This window comes from Punica granatum, chromosome 1 (assembly GCF_007655135.1).
Source record: "Punica granatum isolate Tunisia-2019 chromosome 1, ASM765513v2, whole genome shotgun sequence".
Lineage (NCBI taxonomy): Eukaryota > Viridiplantae > Streptophyta > Magnoliopsida > Myrtales > Lythraceae > Punica > Punica granatum.
Genome location: NC_045127.1, coordinates 13319131 through 13336234, shown reverse-complemented (window position 1 = coordinate 13336234; position 17104 = coordinate 13319131). Strand labels below are relative to the sequence as shown.

The 17104-nt window shown below is 40.9% G+C and overlaps 2 protein-coding genes across 4 annotated transcripts; one reads left to right on the top strand and one right to left on the bottom strand.

Annotated features, from left to right (window-relative positions):
- Window positions 1–5431: 5431 nt before the first annotated feature.
- On the bottom strand, window positions 5432–8019 carry LOC116192411. Of its 2 annotated transcripts, none has more exons than XM_031520958.1 (3): window positions 7750–8019; window positions 6302–6641; window positions 5432–6204 (listed from the first exon to the last, which is right to left on the bottom strand). In XM_031520958.1, exons 2-3 carry the CDS (start codon window positions 6614–6616, stop codon window positions 5602–5604), a joined length of 918 nt encoding a protein of 305 aa, XP_031376818.1. In that variant the 5' UTR covers window positions 6617–6641; window positions 7750–8019; the 3' UTR covers window positions 5432–5601. The 2 variants fall into 2 exon arrangements, with proteins under 2 accessions (XP_031376818.1, XP_031376817.1); XM_031520957.1 differs by having other exon boundaries at window positions 6302–6629.
- A 298-nt stretch (window positions 8020–8317) lies between these two features.
- LOC116192409 lies at window positions 8318–11065 on the top strand. Of its 2 annotated transcripts, XM_031520955.1 has the most exons (9): window positions 8318–8476; window positions 8823–9157; window positions 9386–9563; window positions 9671–9854; window positions 9949–10032; window positions 10106–10213; window positions 10295–10379; window positions 10485–10567; window positions 10660–11065. In XM_031520955.1, exons 2-9 carry the CDS (start codon window positions 8863–8865, stop codon window positions 10792–10794), a joined length of 1152 nt encoding a protein of 383 aa, XP_031376815.1. In that variant the 5' UTR covers window positions 8318–8476; window positions 8823–8862; the 3' UTR covers window positions 10795–11065. The 2 variants fall into 2 exon arrangements, with proteins under 2 accessions (XP_031376815.1, XP_031376813.1); XM_031520953.1 differs by having other exon boundaries at window positions 10295–10567.
- The last annotated feature ends 6039 nt before the right edge of the window (window positions 11066–17104 follow it).

Genomic DNA, 17104 nt, shown 5'->3' with positions numbered 1-17104 from the left:
AATGAGATATTGCTGTCTGATTTGCCCAATTGCATATGTCCGCTGCAGTTTTCTGGGCAATGCATGGCTAACTTGGTTTGTCGATTTTCTATCAGACCAGTCTTCAGATAAGGTTTTCCGTTGAAAGGTATGATTGTTCTGTCGTTCGGGAGTCATTAGAGGAGTCTGTATGACTTCTGAAAGACAGTTTGAAGCAATGATCATGCTCTGCATAATTGTCGGACATGACTGTATCTGACATCGGGCATTAACTTTTCTTGGATGAACCGTCATTTTTGGACTTCCACATAAAAGTTGTCTGTATAATGAAATTGCTCTGTATGGAGCAGTTGATCTGCGAAATGTGTTCGGATACACTTTTCATCTGTTTGATGTCGCGAGGAATTCCTGAAGCCCAATATTGACTATCTTCTGATGGTCGAGCGGACTAGTGGAAAATAGCATTGTCGGCGATGTATTCTGAAAATGCTGGTTTGGATGCTGTCTGAGCTGTCTGTTTGCTCTGTATGTTGCTGGATGATTCTGTATGTTCTTCTGTCATATGCTTGAATCATCTGCCTATCTCTGTTGACTTGAGAATGAATAACAATTTGCTGATCTGTCAAGCCCTCTTCTGTATCGATGCTCAAGTCGTAATCTGAATTGCTGTTGATAGGGGTTGTTCAAACTGGTGAGCCAAAATGGGGTGCTGACAGGCATAGTCCCCCAACACATTTGAGGAATCAACTCACATGCGAGTCTAGTCGAAGTTGGAAAAGAGCAATTTGTGGCATCTTATAGAACCTAGATTACGGATCAGAGGAGTAACACATGGTCGAGATGTTAGATGTTTGTTCATGATATCTATCCCATGTGTTGTGTTACAACTATGGATTCTCTCGATATTGTTAAGCTCATCTTTGTCTTTTACAAAAGGACGAGATATTAGTTGTTTGTTCATGATACTATTGGCTATGTTGCACAATGTTCGACACACTTCATGTAACAATTATTATTTGTTTTTAGGATTTATAGCATCCTTGAGCTTCGTCACATGAGAGGCGATATGCTAGAAACTGCATTCAGGAAAAAGGCTCTCCAAAAGGTAACCATGCAGTTTGGGATTAAAAAATTTTCTCGACTCACGAACTATCATTATATATATTTAGCTTTTACTTGCCTCTAAGAAAATCGTTTTGTACGTGCCTTTTCAAAAACCGTTTCGTCTTTTCAAGAAATATTTAGTGCCAATTTCATAAATTATCTTTCAAATAAAGTTCTTGTTTTGCATTAATCACGCTAATCCAATCTTTTGTGCTTGGCTTGTCGGATCTCTTGCGAGATTAGATTGTCAGGCGTTACAAGGTGAAATCCCAAGAATTATTGCAAAACCGCTAGTCGAGCTCATTGTGCTAAACTATAGCGTCACGGCCTCAAAGGTTCATAGGTTTAATCAGTGGCCGGGTTTTAAGGTGTAGATCAAGTTGTAGAAAAGGGTGACAAGATGATTAGATAATTTTGTTGCCCGAGCATTTGGCCGCTAAGATTCTTCCATATACAAGCTAGTGCTAACGATTGGATTATGATTTAGAGATGGCTTGGAAGCCAATTTAAGATGACAATTGGATCATAGCCCTGTTATTCCATGAGAATGTAGGTCTTGGCTATTGGCAATCGAAAGGGTGAGTCTTAGGTTAGAACCTAGACTTGGGTTCTTAGATCACGGCCGAAAAGTAAATCCCAAGGGTAGTGAGCTCACGATGGTATTCTATTCGCAAACTCCGTGGGTCTAATTAGGGGTGATCGGTTCTAGGTACCCTGTTTTTTTCACGATACCCAGATCCTACCATGTAAGGGACCGGTTCCAAGATTTTGGAACCGGACCCTACCCTGTTGAATCATGGAACCGGATCCTACCTGGAACCTGTATTATACCACAAGTTTCGAGTACCCTGTTGGAACCGGTAAATTTTTTTGTTCCGGCTTGAAATCTACTCGATTCATGTAAGAAAGTGGATTCCTAATTGTGCATATGGTACTCCATGAAGAAATTAACGACCGCTACTCATTTTCTTATCATACAAAGCCATTTGCAAGTTCTCATCAATGCCCAAACTTTAACGAACCAAATGAGTGAATTCTACAGGACGGTATCACAGTCTAATACCTAATCATGCAAAGCCATTTGCAACTTACTCGAATTGTACTTTTTACAGCACCTATTCGAAAACCAATTCACTTGCATCAATTTTTTCGAAGTTGTGGAGTAAAATTGAGACCTTTCACCATGAAATTTCATCTATGCTATTCTAATTACATCCACATATATCACATTCTATCTATAGAATGTCCACGTTGAAAAAATCTAGGGCACTCTACAAAGCAAGCAGCTCAAATGCTGGGGAAGTTATTCCGGTTTTCATAGAAAAATCAAAATTAAACAAAGGGAAGGTATTGAAGGATGCGAACCTGATGGTGTTGTCTGTCCTCATGTGAATCCAGTGCGGGATCGGCCTGTTCTGCCTCATCTTCTTTGCCAGCTTCTTCTTGATCCTGAACGTCCTATGCGATGGCTGCACAAACCAAAAGCAAATACTTTATACTTCTATTTCCAGTAGATGGGATCACAAACACTCCTTCAATCAAACCAACTGGGTCAACAGAGGAGTCCAGAGAGAGTCGGAGACAAGAGAGGAGACAGAATCTCATCGGGAAAGGGAGCTTTAAGGAGAGTCGGAGACAAGAGGCGAGCGACGGAGAGGAGCTGCAGTGGAGTACAGAGCTGATTTAGGGTTTTGACAGTACATACTAACAAAGGCTATTTGATGGAAAGTCCAGAGGAGAATCTCACCGGGAAAGAGAGCTTGAAGGAGAGTCGGAGACGAGAGTGATAGAAAGGAGCCGGAGTGGAGAGTCGAAAACGAGAGCGACAGAGAGGAGATAGAACAGAAGCTCACCGAGAAATGGGATCACGAGCACACTTGGAGACGAGAGGCAAGCGACGGAGAGGAGCTGGAGTGGAGAGTCGGAGACGAGAGGCGACCGACGGAGAGGAGCTGGAGTGGAGAGTCGGAGACGAGAGGCGATTTGGGTTACAGTCTTCCCGACTCCTGCTTGAGACTGAGACTAACTTTACTTTTTTTTTTAGTACTTACCATCCGGTTCCGGTTCTGAGTACCTTGTAGGTTGGAACCGGAATCGGAACCGGATGTCACCGGTTCCGGATATACCTGGTATCCGTGTACACCCGTAGATCCAATCACCCGAAATAGTGAGCTACGATCCATAAACCTTAGCTCATGGAAAGCCTCCTCAATCCATGAACCGAGGTTGGTAAAAATTATAGAACCGAATAACCTTGGAAGGTCGACCGGGTTGCTCCAGAGAGCCGGTTCTGTGCATGGTAAAGAAATAACGTGGGAAAGGAAAAGGTGCGATAAAGTAAAAGAGCGAGAAAATAAAACATATAAAATAATATCTTATACACCCTGATTTGTATATTTAGTATTTCAAATAAAGAATTCTTCTAATTAATCTAGACAAAATGGGAAAACACAATACTTTTTCCTAAATAATTGATCTAACTTCAACTGATGGATCATTTGGGTTAATGGGTTAACTAAGTTACTTATTTTCGGTTGGGTTTTCTATCTAATTGTACTCTTGTTAAACCTTCCCGGGTCGCAGGGTAACCCGTTCAACCAGACGGGCCATGCCAGCTTTGAAAAACACTGATTTCGGGGGAGCAAATTGAAAATGTGAGGGCCCGTTTGGTTAGCGAGTTAAAATCACCATGATTTTAACTTTAACTTTAACTCTACACTACACAACAAAATACACATTTAAAAAGTCAAACTGGTGGGGCCCATATCTTATTCAAACACACAATCTCATTATACACAATTATCTACTACATCCATTCATTTTATTTATTACCGACTTCATCTTGTTTCCGCTTGCCATATTGCATCTGCAATACGGTTACGTAGTGCATCCATTTCCCTGCTTCTCATGTTTACGTCAACCCGATCTCCAATTAGATGAGGAGGATTTCGGAATTCATCGTAATATTGCCATGCATTTCCATGCTCTGCGAATAATCTGTCGTGATAATTATTAAGCCGAATGAAATTATGCAATACGAAGCATGCAAGAGTAATTTGTCCTTGGCAAACCGGGCCGTAATTTGGCATTGACCGCAGTATGGCAAATCTGCTCTTCAGCACCCCAAAACACCGCTCGATAACATTACGAACGGATGCGTGCCGCTGATTGAATAACTCTTTCTCCGTCGTTGGTGGTGTGTCGTCATTAAAGTCACTGCGATGGTACCTCTGCCCTTTGTAAGAAGCCATATAACCGGGAATATTGGGGTATCCAGCATCAACAACATAATATTGTTCTGTAATATTATAAATATTGATCTAATATATAAGAGTTGTAAAATGTAATTATGGAAATACATACGCGATTGACAACAAAACATGCGATATGAGTAAGAACTTACCACCATATGGAGCGGGGAATGTTTGCAATGTAGCGGAATCGGACAAAATTCTCGAGTCATGAGCCGAACCCTCCCATCCAGTCACGACATGTGTGAACATCATGTCATGCGAACAAGCGGCGAGAACATTTTGCGTAATCTCGTTATTTCGATCGCGATACGCGCCTCTCACCGATGAAGGAACAGTAGCCGACACGTGTGTTCCATCGATTGCTCCAATGCAATTCTACGAGAATAATGGAAAGAATACGAATTACAAATTAATTGGAAAACTTAACTGCCAAATTAATATCTCATTCTACTGCTCATACCTTAAAGAATGGGTACCACTTTCGGCATCTCTGAATTTCAGGCTGCACGTCAACGTTCCTCCGTCTTATGTATGTTGGTGACAATGAATGAATTCCTCTAACTATTACCTTGATGAGCCGTGACACCGTCTCCTTAGAATGCTGAAAGCGTTCGGCAACCACAGACAATTGCGTACTATGTCCAACAACCATTAAGAACATGCCGACCATTTCCTCGACGGTTGTACCTTTCCTGGTATTTCTGATTCCACAGTTTGCCCTTAACGTATCGCACAAGTTATGAAATACGTGAGGGTGCATCCTGAAATTCTCGAAACACCTTGTGTCATTGGCAAGAACTTCCTCTATGTAATGTCTACCTTGTAGCGTTGAGGTTCTACAAGGAATGTTGCGCGGGATATGTTGTTCGGCCGCTGCATTCTCAAGCGCAAGATAAATCCACATAAGCTCATTGTCGTAATCTTCTTCATCACTTGGTTGAGTTTCATTTCGTCGTGAATTACCATGTCTTGGCATCGTGCCTTCCTTTTTGCTCAGCAGACTATAGTGAGAAACAAAATGGCATCAACTACGTAAGTTGGATTTTTACGGTGAAACGAATCAAGTTTCAACCACTGTATACGAATGCAAGAAATTATGCACAAACAAAATAGACAAATAGCACAGCATTCACATATAACCAAGGTAAACAATCAAAGCAACGTACTTGCACACACAACAAATATAAAAGGGAAGTGTTTATTTAATGTCATAGCATTTAAACGATACGAAATTACGATAGAGTTGAGGATGCATCATGCCCACTCAAGGGGCAACAAGGCGACGAACCCATGGAAGCCTTGTATCATCGAGCAAGCACATGAACATACGCCTTGTCTGCTCATCCTTTGCTAGACAATCACTGGCCACGAGGTACTCTTCAATGGACAGTTGTGGACGCAAAACATTCAGTACAGCCATCGACTCTTCGATAGAACCCGGAGCTGGTTTTGGAGGGCTCGTCACAGATTTACTTCTCTTCGATGTTAGAGGGGTACAAATTCTCTCCTTCTCCCTCCTGCTCATATTGCACTTCAACATGTCGAGGCACTCTTGCAATCGGGAGTCAGCGTTGGAACTCCTTCTACGCACTTGCCGACGGGACGCTGTAACAACAGGTTCGGCAACCTCATGGACCGGGTCATCACTATCGCCGGAGCCCTCTTCAAGATTGACTGGTTCTTTTCCCCGATTTGCCGCTGCTGCTAGGAATTCTTCTTCCATGCGTGCATAAGTTTCTGGGCTCTTTGGTGGTTCTGCAGACGACATTCGTAACGCACCTGTTGCTGTCTTAGATCTGAACAACTCATTTAATGAGTTGTAATGCTTGAAGCCTTTTGCTTGGAAACTCTTGTACCCACTATTCTTCTGCATGTAAATAAAAATGAACAGTTGCACAGTAACGACTTACAGTAAAAACATACAAATTGGAAATCATCAGTAAGGCAGGTTATTATTACTATACCTTAATAAATTTGTCCCACACATGAGCACTTGCCTTCACCGTGTTGGTTGTCTCATCCCAACCGACACCAGTGTGCGAAACAAGCTCAGTGAACTGCGTGTATTGGGTCCGCAGCCTTCGAAGCTTCTGCTGCAACTTCTTGATGCCGAGAGTGGTGCCTGGAAATTGCTCTTCCAGCTCCTTATTCATTTGTTGCCAATCCTTTCCTTTCCAAGATGTAGTATGCGTCCTTGTGAACTTCTCGAGCAACACGTCAATGAAAGCACTCTCCAATGCATCTGTCCACTCAAGTATTCCATCACCCTTGGGGGCCATCTCATGCTAAATGCTGCAGCAAAAACTTACAAAGCCACGCACGTAACTACCATTATGAAACACAGGTCAGACTATACTGCTCATACAACACGCGAACTGAAATTGGAATACTCCAAAATACAAGCTAATAACTATTTATGTAGTCCTCGCGTTGTGCGGGCTTTTGTAATTTTCTATTTTTTGTAAATATTTGCTGTAAAACATATAAAATATTACTTGGAAAAAAGATTCCATATTAATGAAGAGATTAATATCGTACAGCTATATGCATAGCAATCACTGAATGAAAAAGCCCGCCTAATGCAGCCCATGCAGCAAAGATTGACCCAAGAAAAAACCTAGGATGCAAACATGAGGGGTTTGTGGATTTGGCCACATGAATGGGATGACTATGTTTTGTTGTCTATTTTACAAGTGTATATGCTGGTTATTCAAAATTTATCTAAGTATTTAATTTTTCTTTTTGCGGTGCATATCATAAGTTGTCAAAACTTTAAGAGGTACGGAATGATAGAATCAAGTGGAAGAGGATTCCATTTCAGTAATTAGCTAATTGCGTTTTTTTTTATAAGTTAATTAGCTAATTGTTACTGAGATTGGCGATGATACTTAGCAAGAATACATAAGCTAGTATGGCGCAGATGACCCGGAAAAAAAAGAATAAAACAAATAAAAAACCTAGTATGGAGCACAACCAAAATTGACAATCCAATCCATGACACTGAACAACATAAACATTGCATTATTCTTACTAAATTAATTTCGCAGTCTTGTGTTTGGACATTATTAACACTGAATTTCTGTAATGCATCAGTCAGTCAGTCACAGCAACAATCGATCAGATCAATTTCATCGAACGCTTTCTCACATACATTTCATCGAACAGCTAATGTACATATCAGAAACCCAGTTGCTGTTAAGCAACCAACGCAGCTCATAAACACAAAGTTACATTAATTTGGTCCAAAAAATTCACCAAACAAATGCAATACATATCAGAATCCAACGGAAATTAACAAAATAAACGAAGGGAGTCAACGACCACTCAGTAACAGTATTGAAATTACCGACACCGTAACCCGCAAATCAACGATACAATTGAAATTGGACATGAAATAGGTCGGAGAAATTACCTAGAATGTCGATATGGAAGTTCAAAGTGAGCTGAGGCACTTCTTAAGAAGAGAACGCACTGGTAGGGGACCGGCTTTGTTCGTAATCCTGGAATTGCTTCGCTTCCGACACGACGCTGTCTCACCGGTGTAGGGGCTACTCTTTGTCGTAGAGGAAAAGCACGGTAGATGATAGAAATCGACTCCTTAAGCTTGAGATGTCTAGCAGAGGAAGAAGGAGGATGGGGGGCCAACTAATTGGAAATCGCAGGGGAAGAACACGGATGAAAAAGGGGTTGGGGGGGGGGGGGGGCAGGCAGCATTCGTTTGCCAAACGATAATTGAAAGTCAAGGGGATTTATGAAATGGGGCCCACAACGGTCATTAACCCATTTTGTCTTCTACCTCAGTTAAAATCAAAGTTAAAGTTTTCGTGACTTTAACTCCGAATCCAAACGGCCCGTGAATGTCCAAGAGAACTTATCATTACAAATTCTCCGGGAAGGCCCTTCTTAAAGAAGTTAACATCCTTTTGCCTTCTCCAATGAATTGACAGCAGAGGATAAGCACTTCCTCCTCTATACAGTGACTTCTTAAGCTACTTTCAACAGAAGTTAGTAATTAAGCTACTTCCTCACTTTCCTCTCTCTTACCTTATCAATAAAGCCATGAAGAAGATCCCATGCCCCCTTGTGTTAAGCTAAACCTGGTCTATTGTCTGAATAACAGAGCTCTCTCCCACTCTCTTGTGAGTTCTTCTCTTCTTTATCCTCTTATGTTCTGCTTTTTTTTTTTTTCTTGAAATGGATTCTTGTTGTTAGGTGCTTCTTAGTTCTTCATTCATGAAATGATCATATATTTTGCTCATTTTGGCTGATCATGGAATGAATATAAAATCAGTATTAATTGCTTTAAGCATCTATGGGAGGGCTGGTTGACATTGTTCGTGTTTATGCTGATTTTCATTCTTTACCCCATCCCGAGATTCATTTTATGCGCTACTCGGAACTTGAACCTGAGAGAACCCAAGAATTTGTTGTTTATTTTCATAACTTTACTGGTGATCTTTATTCTCATGTTGGTGGGATTTTCAGGTCTTACATAAAAAAGAAGTGTATTTGTTCTGCTCTATCTATGGCATATATCCCACCACACATGCGGAAAAGCAAAGGGGTTCAGTCTCCGACAGCTGTGATGCTAGTTCCTAGATTCCAGAAGAATCTTAATCTCGGATCAAAACCCAGCATGGACAAGAGCGGCAAGATTGTTTGTGCAGACACTGCGATATGGAGATGGTTTGCTGTTGGCTTGGATGGCAATGAAACAGAGGGCCCACCTCCCGTTCTTCTTCAGCGAGTACCCGTGGAGGTGATTGAACGGATAAATGGAGAGAAGCCTCTGGCGCTAGTTAGAAGTAGCCGTCTCAGTGGTTGGTATCTTATCTCTTTGCAAGTGTGATTACATTCTTAGGCTCTTTCTGTTTGGTACCCGAGAAGTTCCCGAAATTCCATCAAATTTCAGTTGAAAGGGCCCTTTTAGGTCATGAATTGCAAATTTTGATCCAAGACATCTGTGTTCTTAATATCTAGTCTCCATTGATTCATTCATTTGGATTGAATTGTTTGTTTACGTGCTTCATTTTTTGGTCTGGTGGAAGAGGGGCAGAGGACTCTGGATAGTTCAGACAAGCCATGGACTTACCTTATTGAAAAGATCCTGCCGGACTTAATTTCTTCTTCTAAATTCATGAGGGGCCAAATGGAAGCAGAAGGCTGGAACTCGAAGGACGTAAAGCCAAAACTTGTCGCGAGAGTTGGAAAAATCCTTTTTATCCCGTAAGTTAATTTTACACACAAACAAAAATGCCATCAGAAACAACTTTTTTGTTTGCCTTTTCTTCTTGTATTGGGGAGGAATGTATGATATAAATTCACATGATCAGGAGGAGGCCTTCCAATTGGGAGGAAGATCTGAATAAAGATTCAATCAACGAAGCCACCTTGAAGCAGTTGAAGAGATTCTTCTACACCAATATCCCTGCTTCGTATATGAAGGGCATTGTGGATGAAGTTTTTCTGCAGATTGGAGTCAAATTCGAAGATCTAAAGGATGTATACAGTGTAAAGGTAGTTGTTTCATTCTCCGAGAACTTCTGAAAGGCCTCATGTTGTATTTGTTTGTTTTTTTATTCCTAGTCATTCTGTTTTTCTCCTTGGGCAGTTGTCCGACAAATCTCGACCTGAAGCAACTATCTCATGCAAATGCAGAGTCATGAAAGAAGAGAATCGGCTTGAACTCTATAAGGCAACCTTCTGCTTCTAAACCACCAATTATAGTTCCTGACTCCCTTTTCTAAAAAACTATGCTGAAAATGCAGGTTGAGTTAAACAAAATCCGCCACATGGTGCATGACATCTCATGCATTGAGAAAAATCTCGACCTAAGGCTCATGCTCTCCACCAAGCAAACCTTAACATCTCTTCGTGTAAGTCGCCTTAATTGTACATAGTTTAACTAGTCGGATTCGGACAATGATTTCTGATTAGATTGCTTAAATACCTTTCAGGATGATGAGGAGGAGAGCATCAAGGCTTTGATTGCTTCGGTGATATTAGACCCAACTTCAAAGGGAGGTCTGAGATGGCCATTTGGTAAGGCCTCATCCCCTGGGGATAGATACAGAGTCATTGGCGTGTGCCATACGGTTTCACGAATTTATGTGAGCCCTTTGATGAGACTTAAGGTCCGAGATGTAGATTGGTTTGACTTCAAGACATCAGTAGGGGAAACCAAGGAGGAGATCACACTCATGTTGAAGGGAATCGCTTCAGAGTTACTGGTACAATACGGTTTCTTTCAACATCTTTTTGACTCGTTTAATCCCCACAACTTATTGCAAAAGAATCATAAATTGATCTATTTTCTTTTCAGGGAAAGAAGCTCGACATCAATTCGGTATCTGATATGCTCAGGAACGTATTGAAGCTGCTGTGGGAGCATTTTTTGCATGTCCAGGCAGTTCACAATGGGAATACTGCTGCTGTGGATATTCCCATGTTCTCGTGATCGCTCTCTGCTCTCGGCGTGTTATGTTTCACAAGTACCTAATGCTTCGGTTGGTTATGTTCATGCAAACGTTTACTGTCGTGCTTTGCTATCAGCTCAGTGTTACTCGTGTGTAAATGCTCATACCCGTGAATGTGTGAGAAGAGGTTTAAGCGGTTACTATTAAAACAAAAAAGAAAGCAGAATCTACTAGTTGGCTGAATATGTGCAGTCAAATCTGATGATTAATGTCTTGTTAATGTTTGACGGCGAAAAGCCCTAAATAGAGCCACATGAACTCTGAATACTTGGGGATACCGTAATTACATGGGTCATTTTTAAAGTTGTCCTGAACTACAGGGGGCAATCCGAAGTTGACCCTCAAATAGGGGATACAGAAGATTAGACTAGGCCCCTTTTGCATGGCTAGTCAGTCGGTGTATTGCAAGGAAACTACCACATAGAGAAGGAACATTTCGGCAATTTCCACGACTAACTCGAACCCAACCATTGCATGTGTCCTCTTGTCGAAAAATAATGGCGATGGTCCTTTTATTTTCTCTTTCAATGGGAGAGGCTTGGGGACTTAATTGAGAAACTTTACAAGTTTGGGGACGCAAATTAAAATCACACAGATTGCTGGATAGCAAATTGAAAGCCAGTACACTTCCCGGGGAAATGAAGATTAGCCGCCAACATGCTCGAAGTGCATCTGTTACTCAGCAATGGTTGGTAAATTATCTCTATCAGAAAGTTATAACATCCATGATTGCATCTGTTACTAAAAATTTCTGATTTTTCGTTTTCGTGTTACGGCAAGTCCCGCAGAGAAATTCTTGGTAAAACAAGTTTAACTGCAGTTTAGGGTAAGCGTCATCCAAAAAATTTGCTCCCTTATCTGATTGTAAAGATGGATTCGTCCTCGAAGGCATGTTCAGGCGCTACTACCAATAACATCCCGAAGATCTTCGCCTTCAAATTCCTCCTCGACCGCCTCAAATTCCGATGAAGGTGGCAATGGCCACCTCGCAACGAAACGACATAAGACCCCCCAAGGGCATCCGCGCACCTTAAGACCGCCTAGGGGGGGAATCCGTGAGCCAGCGCCATTGCGCTAAGACCTCCGGATTGAAACAACATAAGACCTCCCAGGGGGAATCCGCGAGCGAACACCATTGTGCTAAGACCTTCGGATCAAAAAAATGTAAAACCCCCCAGGGGCATTCGTAAGCGAGCGTCATTGCGCTAAGACCTCTAGATCAAAACAATATAAGACCCACCAAGGGGCATCCGTGAGTGAGCGCCATTGCACTAAGATCTTCCGATCGAAACAATTTAAGATCGTTCAATCGTGAGCAAGCGTCACCTAGTGAGGAATCCAAAGACTCCACCTGTAGTGTGGAGCAAAATTCAAAGGATATTAGGGTGCGTTTGGTTTTAGAAACATGATTTAACTCTACTAAACTCCAAACTTTTTAAAATTTTAAAATTACCAAAATGTTTTCAAAATTTTCACTTTTGCCCCACCCCTTCTCCCTCCTCTGCGACGTCACTGCTCATCGTCTTCCTCCCCCTTCCACCCCGCCTGTCTTCGAGCCCGCCCTCTCCTCATTCCCTCATTCCCTCATTCCCTCTCCTCATCAAGAATAGCCAAACATTCTGCTGCTTTCCTCACTCCCTAAGTCTGATTGAAGCTCTCGAGCCCGTTCCGAATGAGAATTGGATGTTGCTTCCTATTTTGTTGACATGTTGTCTTTCTAGTAATTGTTCTGAGAATGAAAAGAAGAAATCAATACTGCGAGGCATGGTTTGGTTACCCTACGAGGAAGCCCAACCATGCTTAGGTCGAAACCTAACCTGATGGATAGACAGAAACCTTAATCGAAACCGGATAAGGAGAGAGAAATTAACTACTATGTTCCACCTTAATTCTCTTTCTCTCTCTCTATCTGAGCTTTTCTGCCACTCTCTTGCCAGTTCAGTCCGGTTATCTCGTCCGAGGATCCATGGAGTGAAGCTCCCATTGGAAACGGTGAACTTGGCCTCGATCTTCAAATTGTCAAGTGGAAATCGGAAACCCTAGGACCGATCTTCAGATTATGAAGTGGAAATCGAAAACCCTAGGATCGATCAGTGAGATTTGGGGCTCGGTGATCGGCGTGAAGGAAGAGAGAGAGAGAGAGGATCGGGTGGATGGGGGGAGGAGGATGATGAACAGTGACGTCACAGAGGAGGGAGATGGGGTGGGACAAAAGTGAAAATTTTGAAAACATTTTGGTCATTTTAAAATTTTAAAAAGTTTGGAGTTGAGTAGAGTTAAATCATGTTTCTAAAACCAAACGCACCCTTAGTAATTGAAACCCGCGCTTTCACAGAAAGCACGGGCTTGGGGGCAAATGATGGATCTGGAAACAAGGGCCACTAAATGAAGCCCATAAAAGACATGGCCAAAAACTTATATATAGGCCCATAACCTAATAGCAGGAACGGGTACAAGGTGCCCTTTCGAATTCGAACAGGTAACCGTCATAGGCCACTAAATGCTTATAAATACACGAGGTGCGCAGCCTTTCTAAGGGATTCATTCATTCATGACAACAATTACTCATTTAAGTATTGGAGAGGGAAATCGGGATTCCCTACCGATATTCCCCCTTTTGCAGGTTTTCCGAGTATAGAGTCCGAAGGAATTACAATCGTGCATCTTCATCAAGCCAATTAGGCACCTATCCTCTCCGAAGATATCGGGCAACCCCGTTTTTCGAACCACATCAGTTGTGTTTGGAAAAGGGAGGAAAAAAGCTCTGTGTTGCTGTCCTTCATGGTGTTCGATGAGGATTTTGGGAATTTGAGGAAGAATTGCTCAATGCTGTGTAAGAGAATCTGTGGGAGCAAGATAAAGTATAATTGTTTAAAAAAAAGTATTGTAATAGATTGGTGCAAAACCTGTGAAACATGTAACAGATTGGTACAAAAATTATTAGACATTGTAACAACTTAGTACAAAAACTATTGAATATCATCACAACTATGTTCAAGACTTTGATGTCATTTGTAGCGTTGTACAACATACTGGAAAGAACCCTGGCTTGTTAAGGCAATAAACATTCATAAATACAGGATTATAGAACATCTCACGATTGTTCACAAAAAGAAAATTTAAACTTTATAGACAATGGCCATTGTCAAAGAGCTACATGGTGGGGGCATAATCACAAATGGAATCAACACGTCCATTACAAAATGGATCTATAATGCCATTATCAAGACCTACATGGCAGGGGCATAAACACAAAAGGAATCAACCCCTCCATTACAAAAAGGATCACTACTGTCATTATAACATAGAAACTAATTTAGAGCACGCGGGGGCTGGCTAGAACACCCAAATGCAAAAGTGTTTTTTTACTTTCCCTTGCTCCTTGATCTTGGTTGCTCTTGGCTGAAGGACCTTGGAGAACCTCCATCAGTATTGGTTTTGCCATCCCTGCCTCTACCCCGTCTAGACGCAGAAGGCACTCTTCCTCTCCTATCCCTTCTTTTCCTATAGATGGTGGTGGCTGGGACATCCTTATAAATTCAAACTGTGCGGGTGCAGCTGGGATGGATGGTTCAGGAGAAACCTATGTAACCAAACATTCAAACATTAAACGCTTTATCCACATTATCATCAAATGATGTGTATATATATATATATATATATATTGTTATACATACCTGAGTAAGATTTCTCGGAATGAATTATTATCTTTGTGGATTCCTAGATGGCTCTGGAACATTCTCATCAGCTCTCTTCCTTTTTCCTTACAATTAGCAATTAGCAATTAACAATTTGCATTAATAAAAGAATATCAAGAATGAATGAAAACCACAAACTCACCGTGGTAGGCCTGCTGTGACTTTCGTCTTGCATATCCTGAAGGAACAGCTGCCCCACTTGCTTCCTTCGATATTTTTCTTTGTTGCTGACAATTGCAGTACCTTCTTCAGCAACTCTAATGTTATCCTTATTAGGACCCTTTCTCCTAACTCTCTAGGGTCTACCCTTGTTTGGTTAATCACAGGAGGTTTTACATGTGGTTCCCCAGTAGGGTCATAATCATCAACATCCTTAATGGATTAATGACTGGATCATAGGATTTCTTGAAATTTGGACACTATAACTGGAATGAATGTAATCTTCTGGTTTCCTCCTTCCTTGCAAGATACATGCAATAGCATGTTGACAAGGGATACCGAATAGCTGCCATCTCCTACAGCTGCATGTGAGATCACCCAAATCCACCACAAATCATTTCCCATCAGCAACCACACCGAACTATCCAGCCTCAGTTCGCCAACAGTTAGAGGCATAAGACTTGTATTTCTCAAGTCCCTTTAATATTTTTGGACAAATCCTTCCTTTGTACTTGGTTGCTAGCTTCCTTTCTGTGGTCATCCTCTTCATCATCTTTGTTCTGATGGTTTCAAGAAGAGTAAGTCCCTGGCTTCCAAAATCTACCTGCATAAGAATCATAAGAAAACCAACTTAAACATCACTACATGCTATGAAATTAAATAACAACGTTGCCTATATAGGAATGTTACTTGTTAAAGCATTCACAGTGGTTATTCAAAAGAATATCACACTTTGGGTATTCACTGAAATGGGACTTGCTCCATTATTCTGGTGCTTTATCCTTGAGCCACTCCCAAGCTTTGATATCTTTTGTTTTGAGGACCTTAATCTATTTTTTGAGCTCAGCTGGGTATGTGGCCTTGGCAGCAGCCCCTAGCAGATCTTTAAGGTCTCTGCTCTGCAGAGATTCTTCTATAAATGACGAGTGCAGAACCTTTTCTTTGCATATGGAAATAACTCATCAAGGGATTGTACTAATCCCTTCACAAAATACAAAAAAAAAAAGAACAATTCTCAAAAAATCACACAAGTAAATAAACCAAACCAGCAGTTTACTTATAACTATAAAACTAATCACACCTTTTCTTTGTCTCCCATAAAAGTCCACGGAGTAGAGTTCTCAATATTCAGGTCCATTACTAAGTTTCTGGCCCCGTTTATTTTTAGGATCAAAATCACAAAAATTTTAACTTTAACTTTAACTCAACCCACTACACAACAAAAATACACATTTTCCAAGTCAAAAATTTTAACGTTAACTTTAACTCAACACACTACACAACATTTATCCTTTTTCCACAATCAAAATCAAAGTTACCTTAACTCTGAAACCAAACGCACCATTAGAAACCACATCCATGATTCTTTCTTCTCAATGTCCACCACCCCAAATGCTACAGGATAGATGCAATCCCTACTGTTGCTAGCAACTATCCACCATATCTACCTTTTAGAAAACACTTGTCAAGCCTAATCAATGGCCTACAGCCAGCTAGGAAGCCCCTCTTGTAGGCGTTTATACAAACATACATATTTTGAAAAATCATGTTGTCACAACCAATGTAAACAGAGGACCCAAGATTCATCTTCTTCATTTCACCAGAATAGTCCCTTAACTTTTCATGTTGTTTTTCTTCTAAACTCCATATGATCGACAAAGCATGATTTCTTGCCCTCCACAACTTCATTCTATTTGACGCAGCAAAACTAAAAAAACAATTGTAATCTGTTCATTCGCGCACGAACGCCAGAAAATAATCTTCTATAACCTGTTGATTCTACGAATACTATGGAATAGACATCAAATTCGTTGATTTAATCAATGCCGAATTTGGTAAAATAGAGAAAATATTCTCTTGAAATTTTATTCATCCAAAAAAACTATTTAGCACTAGGGCTTACATCGCTTAAATAAGAATAAACGAAATTATAAAAAAAGAAATAAACTATTTAAGGAAATTACAACGAAAGAAATAAATCTTTTACTGAAATTTGTAAAAACGACCAAATAACATAAAATTGCCACGTCTTCTCCCGGATCATTCTCCCCTGGATGGCAAGAATTCGCCCTCGAATCGTCATCATCCGAGCTATCACCTTGATCTTCACGAATAGAGAGATTAATACGCTTCTGCTGCTTTCTCAATTGCCACTTGAATGCCTTCTTCTCTTTGCGAACTCTTTCTCTTAATTCTTCGTACATAAAATTATGTACACCTCTTAGCCAATAAACACTTTCATTGAATCTTTGCTTTCTTGATCAAGTCACGTGCACTTCGACCAACTTTGGCAACTGAATAACCTTCAAAATCGGCACCGTAAGCATCCATGCATCTTTATTTGCATTGGAAATTTCTTCATCTAGAATATCCTCAATCTGAGCACAATAATAAAAATGTTTATCACATCCAATATCCTTTAATAAGATTTGTT

Bases quoted from the DNA above. Each gene is read 5' to 3' on its own strand.
- LOC116192411 (XM_031520958.1), bottom strand. From the start codon at position 6,616: ATGGCCCCCAAGGGTGATGGAATACTTGAGTGGACAGATGCATTGGAG. The intron at 6,205-6,301 runs GTATAGTAATAA...ATTTACATGCAG, and splicing joins TGTGGGACAAATTTATTAAG to AAGAATAGTGGGTACAAGAG.
- LOC116192409 (XM_031520953.1), top strand. From the start codon at position 8,863: ATGGCATATATCCCACCACACATGCGGAAAAGCAAAGGGGTTCAGTCT. The intron at 10,033-10,105 runs GCAACCTTCTGC...CTGAAAATGCAG, and splicing joins ATCGGCTTGAACTCTATAAG to GTTGAGTTAAACAAAATCCG. The intron at 10,214-10,294 runs GTAAGTCGCCTT...AATACCTTTCAG, and splicing joins AAACCTTAACATCTCTTCGT to GATGATGAGGAGGAGAGCAT.